The sequence below is a fragment of the Nothobranchius furzeri genome, chromosome 15 (genome assembly GCF_043380555.1).
Source record: "Nothobranchius furzeri strain GRZ-AD chromosome 15, NfurGRZ-RIMD1, whole genome shotgun sequence".
NCBI classification, from domain to species: domain Eukaryota; kingdom Metazoa; phylum Chordata; class Actinopteri; order Cyprinodontiformes; family Nothobranchiidae; genus Nothobranchius; species Nothobranchius furzeri.
Window position 1 is genome coordinate 29,316,626 of NC_091755.1, and position 18,853 is coordinate 29,335,478.

An 18,853-nucleotide genomic window follows, 5' to 3' on the forward strand; every position below is an offset into this window, starting at 1 on the left:
AGGATCTGAGCCAAAGCTGTCTCCTCATTAATATAGGGACTGTAGATTGTTCCAGGAAAGGTGAACAGGGGCATCTGTAACATGAACCTCCCTTGATTTCTTCATGGCTTGTCTCCAGTTTCTCTTTGGAGGGAGGTCAGAGGTGAAAGGGGCTTTATTTAGCCACCTGTCCTGCTGTATCCTTTTCCAGTTCCTGATATGGAAGCAGCTGCTGTGCACCTTAGCCTTAAGGGTTTAGACGTCTGTAAAAACAAATGCATTATTTCTACCTGCGCATGTGCTTGTGCAAAATCAGTTGGAATAACCATTTAAAGCACATAGTGCAAAACAGTTAGCGTGCTGGTTTTTGAGGACAGGCTGTGCTTTTCTGTCAGCATGATGCCATGGAGGACGATATGCAATCCACTCTCTCCTCTCTTCTCCTGCATTATTAATAAGTGTGCGGAAATCTTCTGTGCACATAAGGCACTCTGCTAGCCACATCTCGGTGCAAGAGCCTCTCTAGCAGCCTGATATTGAAGAGTGAAACCTGGCTTTTATTTGCCAAATAGAGGCACAACATTTGGATATAATAAGGCCAGTTCCAGCATTGTGGTTGGCACTGCAAACGTACTCTCTGTGCATGTTCAGCTAGACTCTATTATAATGTTTCTGGGTTGTTTCTAGGTTTTGAGCAAACTTTTTACTAAAAAAAGCAGAATTAAAGCCAACCAAAAAACAGTTTGTCTAAGAGACATTTCAAAGTCGGGGGCATTTTGCCTGTCTACAAATATCCCACAATAATTCATCATCCTGCACTGTTTCCGTCTGACAGCTGGGACATTTGTCTCATGGGTACCAAGCAGTGTGGTTGAAGGGAGGTGACGTACCAGGCATGGCAGCAGATTCTTTCTCATTAAGAAATTTGTGTGTGGCCATGGGGAATGGCTCGGCTGTGTGGAAACGCTGTGTCAGCAGATGCAACAGGTGGAGTGTTGCAGCAGAAGTGGTCTGTTCTGCTGTTTTGTTATTTATTAGTTTGGTGGCAGGTTTGGTAAAATTGTAGACATTTGTGCTTCTCAAATGAATAAAAAAGGCAGATGTGTTACCAACTTGTGACGTTTGTGTCCGAATACGCTGCTACTGCTGCTTTAATCCAGGAACTCATTTAGGTCAAACTCCTTTTTTCTGAAGGGCATGAACATGAGCAGTATTGTCAGGACTTCTCATTTGATCCTTTATATATATATATATATATATATATATATATATATATATATATATATATATATATATATATATATATACCGTGTATATATATATAAGACTTATATACCGTATATATATAAGACTTATATACAGTGCTCCAAGCACACCAGACCCAGCAAAAACTACTACTTATGCAGTCGTCACGTCTCCATCTTTGTTGATCAGAGCTGGAAACAAAATAAATGCAAGTGACCACTGCACTTTCTAATTCTCCCTGGACTTGTTGTTAATTATATTTACTAATAAAGAAAGTCCACATTTGCTCTGAGCAGCTTTTGAAATAAAATCGTCAGTATTTCTGTTTTTAACCTCATGCATCATTTTCTCTTTCTCCACAGCCATCCTCAACCCCAAAGCACCAAAGGAACCAGCAAAGACCTTCAGTTTTGATTATTCCTACTGGTCACACACCTCTGTGAGTATTTTATTGTCTTATTTGTTAGAAGTACCTCTAGTTTGGACCAACATTAATCTCAAATACATTGTTTCTCATCTTACAGCCAGAAGACTCCTGCTTTGCGTCACAGAACCTTGTGTACAATGACATTGGAAAGGAAATGCTGGCGCATGCCTTCGAGGGCTATAACGTCTGCATTTTTGCTTATGGTCAGACTGGAGCTGGGAAATCCTACACTATGATGGGCAAGCAGGAGGAGGGACAGGAGGGAATTATCCCCATGGTTTGTATATTATCTGCTTAACGGCTTCCACAGAATAAAATCTTTTTTTTTTCTACTAACATTCCCTGTCTCTGCCTCCCAGCTGTGTGAAGATCTTTTTGAGAAAATCAATGAGGACAACAACAAAGAGGAGCTCTCGTACTCAGTGGAGGTAAATTTCAGAGAGCCTTGGAGTGCGTAGCGCCTGTTGTTAAACCTGTTATGTTTCTTTATTGCATTTGTTGTTTACCAGTTGTGTGTGCTGCTCAGATCAGACATCTGAAAGCTTCAAATACACTAGAATTGGTTTTGTTTTACTTCACTTTCATGAGTGATTTTTCCTCACTGTGGATTTGTCAATAAACACACCATCAAACAGGCTAATGTCTTAAAGGTTGAGGTAGTGTTCCTGGAAAAAGCCATTCGAGTAAGCTACATTTTGAAAAAAACACAATTCAAAGGCCCAGTCTCCTTTCTTTAGGCTCCCTCCTAAGCCACGCCTCCAGAGTACAGGCGAATCAGACCACCTTGTCTATCCTGTTGGCATATTTCCTGGCATAAATCCTGAGGGACAGTGCTAGCTTAAGAGGTAGAGCAAGTTGTCCAGTAATTGGAAGGTTGCAGGTTCGATCCCGGCTCCTGGCAGAGAATGATGCTGTTGTGTTTTTGGGCAAGGCACAACCCATTTTGCCTGCTGGTGGTACTCAGAAGGACTGGCAGCTGTGGCTACATTATAGCTCACCATCACCAGTGTGTGAATGTGTGTGTGAATGGGAGAATAACTGATTGTGTTGAAGCACCTTGGGGGGTTGTAGAACCCTAAAGCCCCCTTCAGACAGGCCATGAAAAACGGAAATGTTCCGGACTCTGTCCGTAAGACCTTTGTGTCTGAATACAAACATCCGGATAACGTGTTCCGGAATTTTACCGGACGAAGCCCCTAGTAACAGGTCCGGACTTGTTACGGACAGGGTGGCTGCTTCAGACTGGTGAGGTAAAGTTCCGGACAAGGGGGAGGGGGAGGAGGAGGGAACCGGGGGACGCAGTGCGCACCTAGATAGCCCGCTGCTGTAGCATGCGGCGAACCACGGCAGCTCACCTCCTACGGTACCGCCTAGACGCGCGACGGAGCGCTTCACACCGCTTCAGTGATTCCTTTAACCATTGTGCTTCATCATCCAGGTCTCTTATGCGTCTTCGTGTGCGCAGAATTATGCTTAAGCGCATCGTGATTTTTATCTTGAGAGGCGCTATAGAAATGATATTTTCTTCTTCTTCTTCTAAACATGAGTCTGATTCTCCCCACCCCACCCCCCCACTGCCGTCAGACATCTGGAACTTTTCCCTGCTGTGTGAACGCAGCCGAAAGGACAAGTTCCGGTACAAAAGTGGTGTGTCTGAAATCACAGTTCCGGTTAAAAACCGGATTGAATTGTCCGCAAATGTTCCAGAATGTCTGTCTGAAAAGGGCTTAAGAAGGCGCTATACAAATACAGGCCATTTACCATCTAGCGTACCAAAGTAGCAGCCACAGTCTTCCAGGCTTGTGGAGAACTCCGGTGTCGCTCTGGAGTTCTCCGGACTCTGTCCCTACTAAAACAATAGCGAGACGTTGTGAGTTGGAAGGAATGGACTTACTATGGTGAAATCCTCGCCGCTACTTCCGCCCAGGCTATGTAACTGAATAATAATTTGGTATGCTAACTAATATAGCTAGCTCTGGCTTCGCTTCCTGTTCAGCTGCTCCAAGCCAAGAACACATGATACGTGCACGAAGAGGGGTATGCACCGATAGTGGAGAGATGGTTTAATGATTGGATCAGGATCCAACCATTTTCAACAGAACAGTCACAATAATTAAATTTTGTTTTTCCAGGGTTGTACATTACACACGCGATAGAAATAATTAGTTTTTTGACCAAACCTCTAGTTTATTGGTTGCCATCGATATGTGAAAAGTATTCCTAGCAACGTGGGATCAGATGCTACATTAAAACCTCTCCTACTGCACCTTTAACCTCCTAGGGCCCATGCACTATGACATTTCATTCTCTTCCACTTAGACCTTTTTGTTATTATTTAAAGACACTTGATCTTGACTTAAAATTTGAATATTTTTTGTTTTCCCTCATTTTTTAAGGAAATTTGCCAACGTATTTATATAATTTTATTTCTATTTTATTTAAATTTTTGTAATTTTGTTTCCATTGATGAAAGTCAGCTAATCTGTTATAGCTAGATATGCATTTTCTTTGAAATCGCACCAAGTACAAGTTTGGGTCTCAGGAGGTTAATATGTAGTAGTGTATCTACATTATTCAGGCCTGCTTTGTTGTTTTACCTTTTCAACCTGACATTGCTGCTCTAAAGTATCGTTACTGATTATTTTGCTGTTTTTAGGTCAGTTACATGGAGATCTACTGTGAGCGGGTGCGAGACTTACTCAATCCCAAGAACAAAGGGAACCTCAGAGTGCGGGAACACCCGCTGCTGGGTCCTTACGTGGAAGACCTGTCCAAACTCGCCGTCACCTCCTACACAGACATTGCTGACCTAATGGATGCCGGCAATAAGGCCAGGTGAGCCAAGACCGGGGTTCATGCTGAGATTAAGGAGGGGGAGGGGCTAAAAGCATTATCATCAGATAATCCACATCTTTAGATTGATAAATAATTCATAGTTTAATCATCAAACTAATCTACAGTTCTTCATAAAAATAATCTCTTTTAATTTGCAGGTAATGTTTTAAGAACATCAGTGTCTGTAGAATTAGTGTATGCATGTCTGTCTGTGCTAGAAAAGCTCGGGCAGGGAGGAGTGTACCCTGCTTTAATCTTTCTGTGCTGACTCAGAGGGCATATTTCTAGAACGTGACGTGTAAAGCTCGTATCTCCCCCGTGGCCATCCTTCTCTGTGCGCCTTGTGTGTTTCTGATTGGTGTCCTCACAATATTATCCCCCTCCGCTGCACAAAGTAATCCGTTGGACTCAGTTCACCATAATAGGTGTAAAGCCCAGAAACGATAGTGCACATAATAGTCAGCTTTTGTCACACAGCCTTATTAAATAAAACAGTTGATTAAAAGGTTTTGGAAAATGCTTTACATCCCTGCTTGTTTGTGTTTTCTAACTATGAGGCCGTGTGTGCATTTGCAGAACGGTTGCTGCTACCAACATGAACGAGACCAGCAGCAGATCCCACGCAGTCTTCACCATCGTCTTCACGCAAAGAAAACATGACAACGAGACAGACCTCACCACAGAAAAGGTCAGAGCTGATGGGGAGAAAGACAATGACACTTTAGGACGGTTTCTTTGCATCGTTTTTCCTGTTTCTTATGACTTCCTTATGTTGTTTTCATACGTGATGTGGAATTTCAGGAAACTGGGCTTACTTCCCTCCTCATACACGACCTATGGCAGGAAATGGGGTTTGTCCCACAGCTGGGAAACACTCAGTTAGGTGTAGAAAGAGAATGGCATCCAGGAGACAAAGCAATGTTTTATCTTTTCATTGAAACCTCACAAGTAATAAATAACGTTTTTTTTCTTTCAACATCAAACTCCAAAGTTGAGTTTAATCTGAAGAGATTTCCCTTCTGACCAGAGAATGTGTGTTTGTGGAATAGGTCTAGTTTTTTTCCAGCTCAACAAACACTGTAGGACCAAAATGAGGTACATCTGTGATTATGTCATCATCTCATGTTGTCTCTCATGTTTGGAAAATTGTCGGACAATTTAAAAACTTTGCCGTGGGAACCGGGCCTACGCCTCATCGTCACACAGGTTAACTTTGGTCTGGCTTTCTTGGATGTTCCTATTCTCGTGTTTATCTGGAACATTTCAGGTGGATGCTTATATTTAGCTCTGAGTAAAGAGGGCAAATGTAAGAAAAGGTTATTTTAGATTCGACTCTAATCATTTCCTTTGACTCGGGGGACACAAAGATCACTCTGTTGTTCTAAAGACAATGGCTTTTGTTTCCAAACACGCTATCAGATGTTACTGCCCGATTGACACTTTTAAATTATTTGATGTGATGCTCTGGCCTGTTTTTGTTTGTCTTCTCTCAAAGTGTTGGCATTAACATTTGAAATGTACTTTTTAAATTACTTTGAGCTGAAATAATTAATGTTACAATAAATTACTGATTATTATTAATGTACAAGTGTTTTGTTGCTATTTAGCAAGTTCAATCCAGTAATTCCAACATTTATAAATTTGTCTTTTTGTTGACATAATTAAGATGAATAAAGTTAAATGTAATTTTGACCACTCCCTGAATGTATTTCTTTTAATTTTCAGTTGTCTCAGCAGTAGACGATGTTCAACTAATCTAGTTCATTTAAAAAAGACATTTTAGTTAAACTGTTGATAAATATTTATTTATGTTCTTATATTTCTGTTCAGATGTAAGTAACCCATCTCACCTCAGTGCTTCTGATGTGTTGATCGTCTCCCCACAGGTCAGTAAAATTAGTCTGGTAGACTTGGCAGGAAGTGAGCGTGCAGATTCCACGGGAGCTAAAGGTACCCGGCTAAAGGTAAGAGACCAGCTGCTGCAACATCCGATAAATGTTTAATATGACCCTAACGCATTTCATGTGGTGCTGCAGGAGGGAGCAAACATCAACAAATCTCTTACCACGTTAGGAAAGGTTATCTCTGCTTTAGCTGAAGTGGTGAGTTTCACGTTTGATGCTGCGGTTTTTCTCCCTATCCTCCTTTTACACCGTCTCTCGTCATCTTGACCCCGCCTTCTCAAAGACTAGCAGTCTGTAGCCCGGCATGCTGTAATGTCTGCCCTTCTGTTTTCTCCTCTCTTGTCCACACAATGCCTTCTTATGCAGGACAACTGTACCAGCAAGGTAAACTACTTGTGAAGCATTTACTTCAAAATCATCCCATGAGACCAGTGTGACACTGTTTGCTAAAGGTGTAGAAACTCCCATTCAGTCGCCAACAGTGCTGTGTTTTAATGTCGAGCACAAGTAGTCCCATAATCAAAGAAGCATAAAGAACATCAAGTCTTTCATCATAATAATGCTCAGCTTTCCATCTTTTCATGTGTCAAAACACCAAGCCTCGCCTCAGTCGTTTGTTCATGCCTGATATGAAGCTGTTGCTTTTTCTCTGTTGCAGAGCAAGAAAAAGAAAAAGACCGACTTCATCCCTTACAGAGACTCTGTTCTCACCTGGCTGTTGAGGGAGAACCTCGGTATGAAAATGAGCTTTTCCCTATACTTCGCTTATTTCTGCTGTTTAGCGAAATCCTCGTTTCTGCTAGAGAAATGGGGCACTTTGTTTAATGGAAACTGAAGCGATGGTATAAAAGATGACTGGCACAAGTGTCCATTACCACCCGGCCAATTTAAGAAGAACGCTGTCAGCAGACTGTATTTCAGGCTAACGAGACGACGGTGATCCTCCCATTGGTTCAGGCTGGTGTAGAGATGATACCGGGTGCATCTTCAGTCCTTACATATTGACAATTTTAGCAGAGGACAGTGGGAATCATGTCATTTAAAATCATTTTACCAATATTATTAAAATCATCCTCATTGCTCCGTTTATGACATCTCTACTTAACTTTTATTATCAGGTGGAAACTCAAGAACAGCTATGGTTGCTGCCCTCAGTCCTGCAGATATCAACTATGATGAAACTCTCAGTACACTTCGGTAAGGTTTCCATTCAGCAAATATAAAGCAGAGGTTCCAGCGCTGGAGCTAGAGGCGGGTTATTAACGAAGAGCTGAGCTCATGGTGGTCCACTGCTAATTTGACTTCTTACTCCTTTTGAGGCTTTGAGTATTTTGTCCCAATTTAATCAGATTAAAAGTGAAAATAATTGAGATTTTTTAACATGATGATCACATTTTATTGGTTGCTGGTCCTCTTGAACCTGCTTACTTTTCCTGGCTCAACAAGAATGAGATGGTTCCAGGTTTTTGGTGCTGGAACCAGATCTGTTGACCGTGGAAACCAAATTAAAAGATACTAGGAAAGTTCTGACTCTGCTTTAGCACTGGGACCTCTTCAGAGGAGAAATCCCTTTTAAGCATACCTCAAAAAAGAATTCACTACATGAATAAAATATGTATTTCCAGAATTCAAGAATTAAAGCACGCTCTTTATTTTCATTTTAGCTACGCTGATCGGGCCAAGAACATCAAATGCAATGCTGTCATCAATGAGGATCCCAATAATAAGTTGGTTCGTGAGCTAAAGGATGAAGTGGCTCGACTGAAGGAGCTGCTCCGCGCTCAGGGACTGGGAGACATCCTGGATAGTGAGTCTGCCGTCATACAACATCAGTCCTCTGTTACAACCAGCTGGAGACATTTTAATCTCCATCAATGCCTCGTAGCTTTTTGCCAGGGGAAAAATCTTACAAAACAAACAAAAAAATAAAACATGTATATGTCTGTGATGGTTAAACACTCACAGTTCTTTCAATTGAAAAAAATGCAGCAGTGTCCCCATTAATAAGCCCCCCGTTGTGTAAGCTTTTCCTCCTACTCTGTTGGTGCTGACTTCTGATCCTTCTCATCTTCTCCTGCCTCCCCTCAGTTGATCCTATGGGGGATGATTACCCAGGAAGTGGCATCAAATGTGTGTATATGTGTGCCAGCCATGCACTGTATCTCACTATTAGCCCAAAAGGCTGACATTGCTTATGACCCCCCATTGCCTTTATATGAAATCTGCTGCCAGCTTTGCATGGAGTTGCTTCAAAAGGAGAAACGTTTAAGAAAAAATGTCCAAAATGAGGGCTTGTTTAGTTTAGAGCTAGCATGCCACTGGGTTAGCATGCTCTGCGCTCGCTCTTCTTCATGACGATGGGGGTGGGGCAGCTTTTTGAACCCAACTTTATCCCAAATGACTTTACATTTCCTCTTTCAGAAACTCATTTTAACAAGTGTGTCAGTCTCCTTCACCCCCAACGCTTACACACAGTTTATTTTTACCGTGTCTCACTTCCTGTCACTCATTGTCTGAAGCTTTTTTTGTTGCTGGTGGCTTTTATTGTTTTCTTTTCACTAATCATCCATCGCAGGTGACAGTGCACAAAGCTTTAGAATGGCTCTTCTGAGCTCTCAAAGTGAGGCTCAGAGCTACAGACAGAAAGGTGCATACTTCTCTATTTCTAAGTACCTGCAGAAAGTGTGTATGTGCGTGCAGTTTACTAACTTAGAGTGCTTTAATAGTTTGTTTGGAGTAATTTGGTAGTGTGCGCTCTGCTGTAATCTCACCTGTTGTTCTTTTGTGCTAATATTTGTAGCAAAATCCTTTGAATATTATAGATTTTTTAAGTAAAACACTTTAACACTGTTGAATAGTTGTTGTTTTTTTTAGTGTAGGAAAAGTTATATTTCTGAAGAAACTCACTCCCAAACCTCTTATTATTATTTCAGCTCTTGGAGAACACAGTCTATGTTTCCTTGAAGCTCTGATTGAAGCTGCTGTAGCTTTAGTGTGTGTGTGTGTGTGCATCTGCAAGTGCAGCATGACCGGAGTGAATCGTTGCCGGACTGCAGGCTGGACTTTGGCAGCATGCGTCCATCTCTGTCCCCTGTGCTGTCTCACTCCCATCCTGTAGTTATTAAACCGATTGCAGTTTTTGCTCTTCGTGATCCTGTTTTATGCTACGACTCATGGTTTCAAAAGAATTCAGTTCAGTTGAACACGTAGGAAAGAGTCTTAACTCTTCTTAAGAAGTCTGAATCCAGTGATTTTTCTCTGACTAATAAGTCACCTGGAGTGAAAACTGCTGCTTTCTGTAGCTGATCGTTATACTGAGTGTTTGTCTGAACTCTTTGATGTACAACGTGTGTCTTACATTGGTCTTTCCCCTCCTGTGTCCTTTTTTTCTTTTCCCACATCTCCTCTCTCTTTCTATTTGTTGTTTGGTTCCTCCATTTTATCTGTTTTATTTCCCCCATTTTTATCCTGGGCCTACCCCACCTTCTATGTTCTCTCCTCTTCTCTTTCTCTTTTTATTGGCTCAGACCTCAAAGACATTCAGAACAATAAGAATAGATACTTGATAGCCTCAGAGAACCAACGCCCTGGCCATTTCTCCACAGCCCCTATTGGTTCCCTGACAGCCTCTCCATCCTCTGGTGCACTCTGCAGCCAGGGGGGTCTGCAGTTGGTCACCAGCATCCAGGAGCGCATCATGTCCACACCAGGAGGAGAGGAGGCCATTGAAAGACTTAAGGTAAAGCGTAACCACCAAAATCACAGTTGCATTTCTGCAGCAGTTGATTTATCTGCCCACTTTTCCTCTCTTTCAAAATAAGAGATACGAACAGCTGTTTGAAGGCGTTTTTTGCTACACATTCAGATCCTGTAGAGATGTGGCCTAACCAGCGGGATCCTGTTTTTAAATTCTAATGAATTGTTTTCAGAAAGATTTATAAAAGAAGCCATCAACATTTTGTATGCATTAATTGCTTTAACTATGTAGAGCAAAGTGGGACTTCTCATTTTGTAGGTATAAAAAGAACAACCCTTGGCATAGATGCGTCACCTAATGGCACATCGGTTTATTTAAACATCAGATTAAAACAGATGATTTATTGTAGTTTAGGGTTTTAGCAGGTCTGACCTATTTTTAAAAATGCTTATTTATGCATAAATTGATTTAGGAACTCATTAAAGTGAATTCACACCAATGTGGAATTAAAGCTGTAATACCAAAGGTATTGAATTTTAAAAATAGTAACTAATTTGTTGTTTAATGTCACCTCACCACCCAACTTTTAATTAAACTCATCTCCTCAGCCTCAGACCTTCATATCTCTCTTGCCTTCCTCACACACACACACACACACACACACACACACACACACACACACACACACACACACACACACACACACACACACACACTTGCTCTGTTGATAAGGTAGCTCATAGAACTGCACCAACCTGCCAGGAGGAGCTGCAGTTTCCATGGCAACTACAGTACCCAGTTCTGTGTGTCATCCCAATGACGTCAAACACCAACGCAAACACAGAAAATTAGACAAAAATAGAGTCGAATCCTATTGGTGTTGAGCTTTGACACCCGGGCAGGCACATCGTATTTACATTCTGAAGGTTCACCTTAATATCTCTGAAAAACACCCATAAACCCTGTTTTTACCCTCAGTGTCCAGATTCTGCCTTATTAAATATTAACCAGTACAGAGAGTCATGAAAAGGAAATCACTAAACCGTCTGATTTAGAGATACAAAGATTCAGTGAGTGTTTTGATGACTTTAAACAGCATTATCAAAGGGCCCAGACTTAAATAATAAATCATGCTTTTCACTGTTTTGGAAGGATGTGTCCAGTAATAGGTCTCCCTGTTCTGTTTTCAGGAGTCAGAAAAGATCATCGCAGAGCTCAATGAAACCTGGGAGGAGAAACTCCGGAAGACGGAAGCAATCCGAATGGAGAGGTCCGTATGATCAGACGGGCTCTGTTCATTCCCATCTGTGTTTCCCACTGGGATGAGCTGTTCATCCGACATGTGCAGCCACCCCATCGGTCTTAATTGGAGTTTATAGTCTGTCTGGACTACATGTCAATCGCTCTGATAGCTTTGGAAAATGCTCTCCCCACACCTCACTGACGTCAATGTGGGGGGCGTGTGTCGTCTATTGTCTTTAACGTTCCAAAACACACGACCCAGCGTTCACACCCACCTCATGCTGTGTGGATGTGGCTGGCATTGTCCGTCTCCCATTTATCTCCGTTACTCAGCTGTGACAGTACATTTTTATGTGCGCAGCTAAATGCAGCCTTCTTGAGACCATAAGTGTGTCTGTCATCGCTGACTGCTGAGTTTTCTGCTTCTTGTCATTCAAAATATCATATTTGATTTCCAGCTAATCTTTAAGGCTCATGCCAACAGATTAGAATCAAATATTTTCATGCATTTTTCTACTATCATCTGCACCAATTCTGTCTGTTGTCCTCATCTTTGCTGTCGCGCACTGCTGCACAAACACCCCTCTCCCACCTTTTCTCCCCCTTTATTCGTCTGTGGCTGCAGAGATCAGCCATGTTACCGAGTCATACCACAAATCACAACCTCCAGTATCTATTAGCTTTTATCCTCTTCAGCTTTTAAAGTAAAAGGTTGTTGAAAAAATGAACAAAAAGAAAAGCATTTGTTGCAGAGAATCGTAACGTAAACATGCTGTGTAACATCAATACCTTGCCCGCATTACAGGGAGGCTTTGCTGGCAGAGATGGGCGTGGCCATCCGTGAAGATGGAGGCACTCTGGGTGTGTTTTCTCCTAAAAAGGTTGGTCGAAGCAGACAGAGATCACACACAAGCTTGCACACTGATGGAGTGGGTCAATGTGTCATATTTCCATTGGGTGGGTGGAACTCACCCATCCTCCATCACTTCAGTTTTTCATGTCATCTTTTTCCCATGAGAACACTGCCTCTCACTTTCTTATCCTCTCACTCTGTCTTTTCAAATTTAACCCACTCAGCTTAGCCACGATGGGACATTTGATGAGCAGTTTGATTGTTTTTCTGCCAAAAAGGTTTGTTAAGTGAACGGAATGGACAAACAACCTTCCTTGGACTAGAAGTAGCTCCATCTTTGTCAGAGAAATCTTTAGCATCAGAAATAGTTTATATTTAATGCCTCTATAGACGTCTGTGTTATTTTATGCCAAACCTTTGAAACTAGGCCTTTATTTGTATATAATGCTGTGTTCTGAGTAGATGATTGAAACTTTTCCCTAGCTGCCATAACCTCTTAGTGCTGCTGCATTAGACTGATTAGATTTGAGACAGCGGTGCTGCTTTTTACCCAGCATCTCCCCTGAAAGTAGGAGCAGCTTGCATCAATGTAGAGACCAATGGAATTGCTGTTGCAGCAGTTCAAACCAGATGAATAAAGCTTTCATTTTTGGCCATCACCTCTGGTTTTTACTTCTCAAATAATCACTTTTGTTCTGTTCTAACCCCTTTTTGTCTTCTGTTAATTGTTCTGTTTTTTAAAGTCTTTACATGTCCTTTTTTTTTCTTTCGCTCTCCTCTCATCCTTGAGTTAGCAATTCAGAGAGAAGCCTTGTGACCTCTATACAGACTTTAATGGGGTTTTTTCCCCAAAAAAGGTTGGTGGAGTTGTAGCTAATAGAAACACTGGTGGTAATTTTTAAACTAGAGTTGACGTTGCTGGTCGTGTGACTTTCAGCTTTTACCTTCTCAGAGGAGCAGCCATGTCTGACGTGTTTAGTTTTTCGTTTTGGTGTGATGATTTATGCCCAAATGGATTAGAAACATATTAGATGGAGGAGTTTGTAGAAAACTTAGGTGCAACTTATTGCTTCCTTGTTGTTGGAATGGCTTGAAATAGGAGAAACTGATATTAGTTTGGATCAACCAGACAAGCTAGCCTGTCAATAACTGGCTCCTTTAAATCACTTCGTATTACCGTACATTTTGCATTTCACGTTTAATCTTGTTAAATAATTATGAAAGTAAGTAAAAGTAAGAAATTACTTCTAAACTTCTCCTGTTCATCTTCAGACTCCTCATTTGGTCAACCTGAACGAGGATCCTCTCATGTCAGAGTGTCTGCTCTACTACATCAAAGATGGGATTACAAGGTAAAACAGCTGCAGAGGATGTGGGTTTCAGGTGTGGCTTTGGGGTTTATTTGATCTTTTTACATCAAGAAGAGGCGCCTTTAAGAGTCAGGAGCTTCAAATTTGCTTCTGATTGAAAGTTTCTTTGGTCTGAAGTGACTTTGTTCCTTTTTTTCGTTGACTGTATTTTTGGTATATTTGCACCACTAGGGGACAGTAACTAAAAGAGCATTAAATAATGACTCAAAAGCATTAAGAGAGCAGGACACACCCTTTAAAAATGGCCTCTGATACTTTCAGGGTGGGTCAGGCTGATGCTGAGAGGAGGCAGGACATTGTTTTGAGTGGAGCTCACATTAAGGAAGAGCACTGCATCTTCCGCAGCGAAAGGAATGCCAACGGTGATGGTGAGACTTAGTCATGACCCTGTTGCTTATGTTTGTAATAGCGATCTGTGCTTTTATTTAGAAAATACATTAAAAAAACCAGACTTACACTTTTTTTTTTTAAATTTCCTGCAGTTGTCGTGCTGCTTGTTCCCTGCGAGGGATCAGAAACCTACGTTAATGGGAAACGTGTTGAAGATGCAATCCAGCTTCGGTCAGGTATGTAAATCAAATCTTCAGTTTTTATTTAGTGTCTCCTGGAAAAGTTGATGATCCAAACAACTTTTGTACCTTTACATGATTAAAATCATATAGATAATGTTTTGGTTTAGGGGCTTTTTAGAAATTGTTTTAATGTATTATAGTAAAGATTCTTGAAAGAGAAATGAACTACTTCCCTGTTTCCTATTCCTGCCTGACACGTGCTCCACCTGTGTTCAGGCAACCGTATCATTATGGGAAAGAATCACGTGTTCAGGTTTAACCACCCGGAGCAGGCCAGAGCTGAAAGAGAGAAAACTCCGTCCGCCGAAACGCCCGTGGAGCCTGTGGATTGGACGTTTGCTCAGCGAGAGCTCCTGGAGAAGCAGGGCATCGACATGAAGCAGGAAATGGAGAAAAGGTATTTAAATCTAAATTTACCTGGTAGTTGTTTTGTTTCAGGCGTGAATGAAGAATGCACATATTTCACACTCCTGCGTAGGCTCACCGAGATGGAAATCCTGTACAAGAAGGAGAAGGAAGAAGCCGACCAGCTTCTGGAACAGCAGCGACTGGTGAGTTCCAATGAGCTGAAAAATAATGGCTCCCACTTAGTAAATTTAAAGGATTTAGTCAGTTTTTGTGCAGAGTGTGTTTACATTCTTATTATATTTTAATCAGAAGCAGCCTCTTGAGTGATGCAGCTAGTTTGTGATGTTTTGTGTGTTTTTGAGTGAAAAGCATTTCCAGACATTATAAGTAGAATTCAGAGTCAGCATGGTTTTCTATGGTCTGTTAGAATTGGAAAATTAAAGCTTGTTTCTTGGATGATAGTTCAGTATGGTGCATTTAAATCTGAATTGTACTAATTCTCACGCTGAGCTCTGACTCTTGAGATTTGTGTGTGAAACACATTTTTATGTCAAGCGCATGTTCTGTTCTTGCATGAAAGTTTTCTGGTTTGAGACTCGTCTCTCTCTTGAGTTTAACTGATTTTTCTGTAGCAGTTTGAGACTTAGATTGTTGAGCTTTCACCCCTTTTTCAAATAGCCGTTTTCCTTTTTCCTAAAGTGGATCTGAATCTTGCAAAACAGCAGCTAAATTGACTTGATAAGGGATCTGGAACTCATTCCGTTTTTGTCAGTAATAAAAGACAAATTATTGCTATTATTAAAAGAAGATGCTGCTTTTGCATGGTTCGTGTTATGTATAGCATGTTAACTTATTCAGTACTGGTTCTGGACTAAGTTGCTGCGTTTGCTGTTGAACTGGTCAACAAGGAGCTGTTGATTTGCTTTCATTTTATACTTCTACTCTAGTTTTCTTACTCTGATTATTTTCGTACTGAGTTTCATCTCTTCAATGCAGTTGATGACACGTCCAATGCATTGTGATAACTAAAAACTCCTGCTGTAGTTTTTGATGGATAGTGACAATGTGGTTTCTCATTGACTTCTTCAGCTGCCCCTCTTTCAAGTATCATCATTTTTGGCATTTGAGTAGCCCATTGAAGGCACGGTTCCACAACAAAGTTATTGCTGCTCATAATTGAATCAGTGAGGCAAAGACGTCTCGTTTCCTGGTGGTTTTATGTGCAGAACGACATGCAAACTTTTCACACACTCCCTGAGACATCACACATCCAATTCTGGCCATAAGCAGTGTCTCACACAGAAGAGCTGAACATCTGGACCAAACTGGTTGTGATCTGTAGTGTTCGATGTCTACAAAAATGAGAAACTGCATTTTTCTTTTTCCAACTAACTTCTTTTTTGTAGTGGATTAACACTTAACCCCGCGTCTCTACTCTACTGGCTTTCTGATCAACTGCAAGAACACTCTGTCTTCTAACTTACCACTAATACTAAAGCCCTCTCAAACCTTCTGGACTAAAAGGGGAAAAGCTCCAAAGTCCATCTGCACGCATGCCACTGTAGCGCATCTGGGATCCAGCTGTCTAATCGCAAAACTTTCAATTAAGAAGAGGATTATTCCAAAATGTTTCAGAAATGCTCCAATCAGCGACTATCGTCTACTGATTAATTATTCCTTTCTAATCATGATAGACATGCTTTATGGTTCATAGCAATATGCAACATTGGGAACTACACTGTGTAAATCTACATCCCCTCTATTGGGACTTAGTTTTTATTTATTTTTTTTTAGGAAACATGCATCTATATCACTTCATTTGAAAATGAGAGCAAATAAACCTGAAAAGAAAGTCAATGAAGCCACTGTTGCTCATTTGATTTGTTTGTTTTTCATCTGGTTTTGATTATTTAAATATTGCATGTTGTCATACATCTTAAACAGGGATGTATGCAGAATACATTCATAATGACAAGTGTCTGTGATTAAAAAAATAGAAAATGAAAACATTAAGTTCTTTTAAGTTCCCATGTTGCATATTCATACTTTTTTATTTATTCATTCTTTTTTGTTTAAACCATCTTTTCATTCTCTCCCTGATTTCCCATGGTAATTTCTCCTTTTTGGGGAACCGTTTGGTTTGTGTCCTGTGTTGTTTTCTCAAGGATGGAGACTCTGATAGTGGGGATGACTCTGATAAGAGGTCTTGTGAAGAGAGCTGGAGGCTAATCACTTCTCTGAGGGAAAAGCTACCTCCCAGCAAGCTGCAGACCATAGTGAAAAAGTGTGGCTTACCCAGCAGTGGGAAAAGAAGAGAGCCTGTTAAAATGTACCAGATTCCTCAGCGGCGCCGCATCACTAAGGACTCTAAGTGGGTGACCATCTCCGACTTGAAGATCCAGGCGGTCAAAGAGATCTGTTATGAAGTAGCGCTCAATGATTTCCGCCACACGCGGCAGGAGATCGAGGCTCTGGCTATAGTGAAGATGAAGGAGCTTTGTGCGAGTTACGGCAAGAAGGACCCCAATGAGCGGGACTCATGGAGGGCTGTGGCTCGGGATGTTTGGGACACCGTTGGAGTTGGTGATGAGCGCATCGAAGATGTCATAACAAACGGGACTCGGCCTGGAGGGGTGGTTATGGATGAGCTAAAGGTGCACATTGATAAACTTGAAGACATCCTGCAGGAGGTGAAGAAACAGAACAACATGAAGGATGAGGAGATTCGGGCTCTCAGGAACAAGATGGTGAAAATGGAAAAGGTCCTCCCACTTATGACTCCAGACGGCCAAGAAAAGCCTCCCACTCTGGATGCTCCTGGCTTAGCCAGAACTCCCAGTCCCCAAGAAGGAAAACCTCCTGTGCCTGAAAGGGCTGATGTGGAGGATGTGGACTCACAAATAAGCCAAAATACGGGGGATGACTCTACCTTGAAGCGAGGCCACTTGCGCTGGATGCGCCAAGAGCAGCTGCGCCTCAAGAGTCTTCAGCAGCAAGAAATCTCCAAGCAGCTTCGCCGGCACTCCGGACCACATCGCTTCATACCCCCCGAGGACCGAAAGCTTCGCTTCCCTTTCAGAAGTAACCCCAAACACCGTAACTCATGGAGTCCTGGTACTCATATCATCATTACAGATGAGCAGGTCATAGAGCTAAAGGTGCCCAAAGAGGCTGTTCAAGAAGAAGGAGAAAGCCAAGCTGAAGAAGTAGCACAGCCTAAAGACGTGATGGGTGCTTCCGTCATCCACATCACTCCTCCCCTGCCGAGCCCGTTGCTTCAGTACAGGAATAAAGACTCTGATCAGAGTTTTAACCCGGCTCATAGACATAACTATAGGAACAACCAGCAGCCCCTGGAACGTGGCCGCAGCAACTCTTTTAACCACCGTCAACGTCCCTCCGCCACCTCAGAGACACCACAGCAGTCCAACAACAACAGGAGGCATTCACAAGTCTTCTACCAGCCCCACCATTACCAGAACCAGCCAGCATACCCTCCACCTCACTACCAACACCAGCCCAACCACTACAACAACATGATGTACACAGAAGGTAGCTACAACGGCTACCAGCGGCACCATCACCCCGACCATCATAACCCTCCAGTCAACTTCCAGCCACCTCCAAGAATGCGCAGACAAATGTCCGCCCCTAACCTCAAAGCCAGCAGGGAGACGGCTGTCTGACTCGCCCACCGAGGAACTCATTTCAGATGTTTTTGCTAGATGAACACGTACAGATCACAACAGCAAAACTAACTCTGACTTTTGCACTTGATCCATGTTTCACTGGTTTATCCAGTTATTGTAAATACTGTTAAAAAAGACATTTCCACATCAGCATCCTCTTTTTTACCAGTGTTTGCTGCGCTGTGTGTGTCGTCATCAGTAGCGCTGGGAGAGTTGTTGCAAGGATTTAACGTCGATAGATAATTGTGGTGGTGGTGGTGGGGGGGGTGATACAGTAGAAAAATGCCACGCCCCGGTTATTTATTGGCATGTGCAACAATTCATGAATCATGCTTTGGTTTGCCTAAATGATGATCATGGCTGAATTTGTTCTGAGTTTACATTTTTACCTTTTTAGTATTGTTGAATGACATTTTGCTCGCTTTGAAACAGGAAACAGCCTCTATTTGTTTTTTCATTTCTGTTGAACGTTTGTTGTACCTCATAAATCATCATTGGCCTGAAATAACAATCAAAAGATAACTTAAAAAACTTGAAACATCAGTTGACTGTGCCTTTTAAACTCAGATGGCAATAGTGGTATATATGAGATTAATTCAAAAGGTGCCTTTTTAATGCCTTAACTTCACTATTATCAGTATTTCATTTACTATTTTAACTTAATATGCAGGCTTCAGCTTATTTACCCAAAT

General features: G+C 41.7%; 1 protein-coding gene across 10 annotated transcripts in view; it reads left to right on the forward strand.

Moving 5' to 3' along the window:
• kif1b (kinesin family member 1B) overlaps nucleotides 1–18,853 on the forward strand; it is a 52,922-nt gene that overhangs the window by 18,448 nt on the left and 15,621 nt on the right. For 4 of the 10 annotated variants that reach the window (XM_015967643.3, XM_015967655.3, XM_015967644.3 and 1 more), the window contains exons 3-22: nucleotides 1,587–1,663; nucleotides 1,749–1,928; nucleotides 2,011–2,079; nucleotides 4,308–4,486; nucleotides 5,063–5,174; nucleotides 6,373–6,450; nucleotides 6,523–6,588; nucleotides 6,757–6,774; nucleotides 7,049–7,124; nucleotides 7,509–7,587; nucleotides 8,055–8,197; nucleotides 8,479–8,520; nucleotides 9,918–10,129; nucleotides 11,278–11,357; nucleotides 12,135–12,210; nucleotides 13,455–13,534; nucleotides 13,814–13,920; nucleotides 14,035–14,118; nucleotides 14,341–14,521; nucleotides 14,603–14,675. In XM_015967643.3, the coding sequence (XP_015823129.3) occupies nucleotides 1,587–1,663; nucleotides 1,749–1,928; nucleotides 2,011–2,079; nucleotides 4,308–4,486; nucleotides 5,063–5,174; nucleotides 6,373–6,450; nucleotides 6,523–6,588; nucleotides 6,757–6,774; nucleotides 7,049–7,124; nucleotides 7,509–7,587; nucleotides 8,055–8,197; nucleotides 8,479–8,520; nucleotides 9,918–10,129; nucleotides 11,278–11,357; nucleotides 12,135–12,210; nucleotides 13,455–13,534; nucleotides 13,814–13,920; nucleotides 14,035–14,118; nucleotides 14,341–14,521; nucleotides 14,603–14,675 (2,012 nt within the window). The remainder of the gene's footprint in view (nucleotides 1–1,586; nucleotides 1,664–1,748; nucleotides 1,929–2,010; nucleotides 2,080–4,307; nucleotides 4,487–5,062; nucleotides 5,175–6,372; nucleotides 6,451–6,522; nucleotides 6,589–6,756; nucleotides 6,775–7,048; nucleotides 7,125–7,508; nucleotides 7,588–8,054; nucleotides 8,198–8,478; nucleotides 8,521–9,917; nucleotides 10,130–11,277; nucleotides 11,358–12,134; nucleotides 12,211–13,454; nucleotides 13,535–13,813; nucleotides 13,921–14,034; nucleotides 14,119–14,340; nucleotides 14,522–14,602; nucleotides 14,676–18,853) is intronic. The other 6 variants (XM_015967646.3, XM_015967647.3, XM_015967648.3 and 3 more) reach the window with 5 other exon arrangements.